Source organism: Branchiostoma lanceolatum, chromosome 9 (genome assembly GCF_035083965.1).
Source record: "Branchiostoma lanceolatum isolate klBraLanc5 chromosome 9, klBraLanc5.hap2, whole genome shotgun sequence".
In the NCBI taxonomy this organism is placed as follows: domain Eukaryota; kingdom Metazoa; phylum Chordata; class Leptocardii; order Amphioxiformes; family Branchiostomatidae; genus Branchiostoma; species Branchiostoma lanceolatum.
The window spans coordinates 17,827,984-17,835,266 of NC_089730.1; the positions used below are offsets into that span (position 1 = coordinate 17,827,984).

Here is a 7,283-nt window from a genome sequence, read left to right on the forward strand (position 1 = left end):
TCAGGGGGAGTACATGAAGAGAGGGGGGAGTGAACCAAAGAGGGGGTTGATGGGGGTAGGGGGAAGAGAAGGCAAGTTTGAAAGAGAGAGAGAGAGAGAGAGAGAGAGAGAGAGAGAGAGAGAGAGAGAGAGAGAGAGAGAGAGAGGGGGGAAGAAGAGAGGGAGAGTTTAGAGAGGAAGGGAGATCCATGATACTTTGCGTAGAGAATATGTTCTTCTTCCTCGAACCGTCTGTGTGACAGAACCAGGCGTCAGTAGCCCCCATGAGGCTGTGTAATGTATTGGTGTTCACAAATGGTGGATTTAGACTATTGTTGTCGATGTGGAGGAGACTATTTCCTAGCAATAACTCGCAGAAACTTGCTTCAAAGCTTGCTTCGTCTGTATAACATCACAGGATGCCAATTAAGTTGATATGAAAGTCGCATAGTTCGGTCGCGTGTTACACTTGAATGTTAATAGAGCAAACAGAAAGAGTGCACTTGCAAATCCGACCGCAGGGTGGCGCAAGACTTGCACATAGTGATACTAAATAACAAGCCCGCGACTCCGGGGCGTATTTAAAAGTTAAACTATCATCTTTACCAATAAGCTTATGTTACAGGGTGTGTTTGTGTGTGAAATATAACAGGAACTTCGTATCGATTGCAGAATGTAACTCGTTGCCCTACTGAGGAGTCAATAGTCGAATCCACCCTAAGCTTTACCGATAATATATTCAAAGAAATGGACTCAGAAAAGCTGAGATGGCAATTTTCCTTGTATATGTGCTTTTAATGTAATAGACGACAACGATGGTGCTTGCATGACACTTTTTTCCCTTTACCACATTTAGCACTGAATACACATAGTTGATTACTTAATCAATACTTAGTCAAATTGTCAATCGGTTGAAAGCTACTATTTCACTAGGACTGCCACAAAGGGTTTAAGCACTGGTACTGGGTCCACACTACGCATTTCACCTCCTATCACTACTATACTTGTCACTTGCACATGTATGGTTTTACTTGTATTCCTACATAGCGTCTGAAGCACTGGTATAAATGGCTAACGAAGTGCGAATACCCTGCACTGATAAAACGTGTTCAAAGTGCGAACACCATAACCGATGTGAAAGAATAATGAATTGGGAAACAATACACTGATGTTATCACTAAGTGAAAGGGGACGTTATTACTAAGTGAAAAGGCAAGGAAATAGCCACAGTGGCATTTATAGGCAATATGACATATGACAAATGAAACCTTACTAGTAGTAAGTATAAGTACAGGTACAGGTAAATAAACATGGGTGCATTTCTATACTCATGATCAGGTCTCTCATATACATGTAACAAAGGAAACCTTATTGAATACGAGTACATTCAAGTAAATTCAAATGAATGCATTTCTAGACTCAACCCTCATATGACTGAGGATACCTTACTGAGTACAAATACAAGTTAGGTGCATTTCTAAAGTCATCACTGGTTTACATAATGTTCACAAAACGCATGCACTTCTTTACTCAATAGAGTATGCATCTATTACATCAGTTAAAAATTAAGATTCATCACAAAAGTATACAACGGACTTTCTCTTTGCCACTGGGCTGCCACCAATTGAACTAACGGGACATCCCATGTCATCCCAAAAACAACTTACCCCCCTGACACTTCTGTCACTTGACGATAGGGATAATGCTCTGATACAAATAAACACTTCAAAGTTTGCTCTTGCAAATGTATTGATATTCATCGCGGCAGATCTGGTCCGTCCACTGTCCGATATACCTCTTTGGCCCCAAAAACCAGTTCTTTCCAGTCTGTTGAAAACGCCGCATGTAAATGATAAAAGGGTATCTGTTAGTAAATTGTTTTGGGCAGCGTTCGGGTGTGTGTCTGTCCGATAGCTTATAAGTGATGATTTACACATTCAATTAATAGCGAAGTACGCAAATCAGTAGCTTATCTGCATAATAAATAAGGGAAGTTTATAAATCCGCTGCATTCCATTGCAGGACTCTCAAACACATGAAACATTAACTGAGAAAGAGAGTAATATCAATAGATATAAATGTATTCACATGAATACCTAATTTGAATGATAGATGAAAAAATGCTATAATTCCACAATGGTAAATGATTTTATGCTTGCAGCATTTGGAAGAAAAGTAAATGGTCGCATTGATACATAAGTCATGTAAATAAGGGCTCATTTAAATAACTTATGAGGAAATGCTACAATAGCCTTCTTACATGTAGCAAAGGAAATATTTTTGTCACGTCTTCTTTTATGACTTTGGAACTGACTTTGTCACTCTTTTTACAATTTACAGCATGAATTTACTCATTTTGCGTCTGCTTTGTAAGATTTTCATGATGCTAAAAAGTTCCTCCTTTTCGGATACGGATGGAAATAGATGAGCGCGCAAATGCAATCCATATAGTCAAATTAAGCTGAACAGCTGGCATTACTGAAGAAAACGAGACAAGCACCGACCTTTGTGTACATACCAACACACTGTGCTCGAACCAAGAAGCCCCCCATAAAGCCTTGACGGTTGGGTTCATCACGAGCCCAGTTCGTATAGGTAAGGCGTGATCCGTCGGCCCACATCAATCCGACCCGACCATTGTCCAGCTGATATTCTCCTAGTCCTATCCACACGATTGGTCGTGTGCCTGTACGAACTGCGCATTAAAATGAAAACGTTTTGTTATCTGTAGCCAGTCAGTCAAACTTCACTTGCTGCACCTCGTAAGAGGAGGACCGATAATGATGATGATGATGATGAGTCTCTATTATAGCCTCTACCAGACCCCGCGGATCGCTGGGAAAATAGTAGACATTGGCCAAATAGTCAAGAGTAAATTGTATAAAGGGAGTCGGCTACGCAGAGAGGGTCCAATCTGCAATCCGTACTGGGCCTGCAAATGAAACCCTAGATGGCTAAACTCCCCTGACAAATGTTTTCCCTATAGCCGGCGCGTTTAGTCTGGTAGAGACTACGGCTATTAGATCAAGGTGCTGTAATGATGCGCCAGGCTGTTATGGGGTCATCACTTCCGTGAAGGTTCATCTCCTTCGGGCGTATTGCGGGTGTGTCTGTGTGTTTGCAGTTATTATGATAAGACGTTTTATTTCAAGTTCATGCCCGTGGGATAATTGCAAAAACATAGGGAAAACACACATGTGTCATTGAACTGTGACTAATTTTGCTGTAACAATAGGCTGCACATAAGACTGTTGGCTATATCTAGACAAGCTGCCTAAGATGACTTTGATGCATGTACATGTATATTTGTAAGTCTTTGAAACACTCTCCCCACCCGAGCAATGGACAACAAACGTCATCGCCCCCTTACCAAAGAAAGGGGATCTCAGCCTCATGACCAACTACAGAGGGGTAACCCTGATGTCCATAGCTGCCAAGGTCTGCAACAAGATACTCTTAAGGAGGATAAAAGACCATGTTGACCCACTCCTGAGGAAAATCCATGCCGGCTTCCACCAAGGCAGAAGCTGCGCCCAGCAGACACACATTCTACGGAGAATCATTGAGGCCTATCAAACTCACCAATTGCCACTTGTCGTCACATTCAAAGACTTCAAGAAAGCATTCGATTCTATTGCTAGAAATTTTATGTTCGCTGTTCCTCGCCACTATGGTATCCCGTCTGTCATTGTAAATGCCATTGGTGTACTCTACAACAACTCAAGAAGTGCTGTTATGGTGAATGGATCCATGATGGCATCCAGCAAGGACGACCTCTCTAGACGAAAGGCACTTGCATGGGCTGCATTCTGGAAACTTTAAAAGATCTGGAGAAGCCCTTTATTCCCTAAATCCATACAAATTAAGCTCTTTGATGTCACATGGGTGTCAGTGGTCCTATATGGATGTGAATCCTGGATTCTGTCACTCGATAGGGAGAACAAGATAAATGCATTCGCCACATCCTGCTATAGAGTCATGCTGAACATTAAGCGCCTTGATAGTGTAAGTAACGCAAGAATATACAAGGCAACAAACACACAGCCACTCATCAACAGAGTCAGGCAGCGACAACTGCGCTTTACTGGGTACGCCCTCAGGCTGCCCACAGAGGAGCCACTCAGGACATATGCCCTCAACGTCCCGACACACGGCAGAAGACGACCAGGACGTCAGAAGACGAGCTACCTGACCTACGTCCAGAACCTGCTGGGGGATGCTGAAGGTGACCTGAGTCCCGAGGCCATCACTGCAATGGCTACTGATCGGCGGATGTGGAGAGGACGTGTGATCGGCCGCTGCGCGACCGACCGACGATGATGATGATGAGAGCGGTATCTCTAATTAATGTAATGATACAGAACGACAGTACTAGTGGTACAGTCTGCAGCGAGAGGAATGAAATGATTCAATCTGCCCTATAAGACCCATACACGAGCTGCACATGTGTGTTACCCACCGTAATGGACGAGAGTTGTAATGATGTCGTTCTCGGCACGACTTGTGATAGATGCAAGATCTGCGCCGTTCTCAAGACATCTTTCTCTTGCTTTAGACCAGCTGGCTTTCTCTGCCATCAACTTGTAGCAGCGGCCGCTATACGGTCTCCAATCAGAAGGACAAGGTCTGGCTATGAAAGACAATATCGTAGTGAGATACAATTCTTCTAACTAGCGAAGACGCCTGTCTGCCTAGGGTAAACATTCCGGAGAAACATTTACCCGCCGAAAACCTTGTTAACAATCTTTTCCCAGACCATCCAGACATTCAACACTCTCTCTCAGACATTTTTGTACAGGTTTTCCTGTCGGCAGGGAATCTATTCTGTGATATAATGTAGAGTAACCTTAGCAAGTACACAAACACACTTTCACACACACACACACACACACACACACACACACACACACACACACACACACACACACACACACACACGTGCACGCACACACACTTACACACTTACACACTTACACACACACAAACACAACACACACACACACACACACACACACACACACACACACACACACAAATACACATAATTTTAATCAATTAGTTCATAATCATTGTTGGGAAATGAAAGAGAAAATCTACCTGTCTGACAGTTCTGTCCGGTCCATCCGGGATAGCATGAACAACTGTATCCGCCATCTTGGTTAACACAGCGCCCATGTTGACATGGCTTTCCGCTGCACTCATTGACATCTGTGCGATACAAAGAAACTAAGTAGAAACAACGCATTTCGGGAAAGAAAGAAAAAACGGTAAAAGCTACACAGAAAACAAAACGTAATATATCATTATCCTCACTGAATACGAGATATAGAACTCACCTTGCTCACAGTTCTGTCCAGTCCATCCAGGTAAGCAGGTACAATTGTATCCGCCATCTTGGTTCACACAGCGTCCATGTTGACATGGTTTTCCGGTGCACTCATTGACATCTGTGTATAATAACGAAAGGGAGGGGGGGCAGACACGACGTATTATTACAAAGAAAATAAAGAAAATAACGGTACCAAATACAGAAAACAAAACAAAACATGATATATCATTATCAACAATAAATGAATGAGCCATAGAACTTACCTTGCTGACAGTTCTGTCTAGTCCACCCATGTGGGCAGATGCAATTGTATCCGCCCACTTCGTTCACACAGCGTCCATGTTGACATGGTTTTCGGGTGCACTCATTGATATCTGTGGTTATCAACAAAAAGAAGGGGGGTAGACTCAAAGTATTATTGTTAAAAAAAACGGTACTGAATACGGCAAACAAAACAAAACATGATATATCTTTATCATTACTGAATATATAAGACTTACCTTGCTGACAATTCTGTCCAGTCCATCCGGGTGAGCAGGTACATTTGTATCCGCCATCTTGGTTCACACAGCGTCCATGTTGACACGGTTTTCCGGGGCACTCATTGACGTCTGTGTTATGAAACAGGAGACAGAAAGTGTAAACAACGCATTGAGGGAAAGAAGGAAACGTTTTACTCTACATAGAAAACAAAACATACAATATATTATCATCTGCATGTTTGATAAGATATCGCACTTACCTGTCTGACAGTTCTGTCCAGTCCATCCAGGTAAGCAGGTACATTTGTATCCGCCATCTTGGTTCAAACAGCGTCCATGTTGACATGGTTTTCCACTGCACTCATTGACATCTGTGTATTAACAAAAAAGTTTTTTTAGAAAGCAAAGTAGAATACATCATTATTCTCAATAGATATGAACAAGATACAGAACTTACCTGTCTGACAGTTCTGTCCAGTCCATCCGGGTGAGCAGATGCAAGTGTATCCGCCATCTTGGTTTACACAGCGTCCATGTTGACATTTGTGGTTTCCAATACACTCATTTATGTCTGTGGGAAAAAAGAAAGACTCGTTATGTCTTAATTAATAAATTCACTGTCAACTAATATGGCAAGCAAATATGGAGCTGGCAAAGAAGGATGTATCTTTTTTAACAATGTCCTACTGTAAAATAGTGTAAAAGAGACATGGCAACAACATTATTTGGTGGCAGCTAAATAACTCACCTTGCTGGCAGTTCTGTCCAGTCCATCCAGGTGAGCAGGTACAATTGTATCCTCCATTTTTGTTCACACAGCGCCCATATCGACATGGTTTGTCCTTACACTTGTTCACGTCTATACGGTATAAAATCAAATACCATGTGTAATCATGCATTTCTAAGGCGAAAAAATTGAAGAAATATATCCGCCACTGCCTCCCCTCATATACACCCTCGTGTGATTTGTGAGACCTTTGACTTCCTGGTCACGTGACTACCCTTTAGAATGGAAGAAAGAAGTGAAAAAAGGTGGGATGCCTTCTGAAAGCTGCTCACTACAGCTTCTAGTTGTCGTGATTTGTCGGAACAGTTTTTTTTTTCATGCTCAGTGGAAATATACTTAAAAATATGTTTGGCCAATAGATATTTGTGCCGTGCTCTGACATTCTGTTATGATGCTCATTTATACCACATTCGATTTAGACACCTACCCACTTACCCAACACAATGCGGATCCATTTACAACTTCTGGAGTTATGCTGTCCAAAAACACATTCACACACACACGCGTGTATCAAACACACACAAACACACACACACACGCGCGCACACACACAAATACAAATAAACACATACAAACAAACAAATGGCATAAAGATATAGCCTTTCTGTCGAAAATTACCTTTAATCTGGTGTTTTCCTACCACAGCTTGGTAAATATGATAACTGACCGGTTGTTGGCAGCATCGTGGCGGTTGCTGCTGGTAAGG

At 42.2% G+C, this 7,283-nt stretch overlaps 1 protein-coding gene and 1 long non-coding RNA gene across 2 annotated transcripts; one reads left to right on the top strand and one right to left on the bottom strand.

Moving 5' to 3' along the window:
* Nucleotides 1–3,957: 3,957 nt before the first annotated feature.
* On the top strand, nt 3,958–4,299 carry LOC136442637 (uncharacterized). The gene has a single exon (XM_066439582.1). It carries the CDS (start codon nt 3,958–3,960, stop codon nt 4,297–4,299), a length of 342 nt encoding a protein of 113 aa, XP_066295679.1.
* Nucleotides 4,300–4,444: 145 nt separating this feature from the next.
* On the bottom strand, nt 4,445–5,428 carry LOC136441189 (uncharacterized). The gene is made up of 3 exons (XR_010756864.1): nt 5,316–5,428; nt 5,077–5,187; nt 4,445–4,609 (listed from the first exon to the last, which is right to left on the bottom strand). It is a non-coding gene; the product is annotated as an uncharacterized lncRNA (long non-coding RNA).
* Between the last annotated feature and the right edge of the window lie 1,855 nt (nt 5,429–7,283).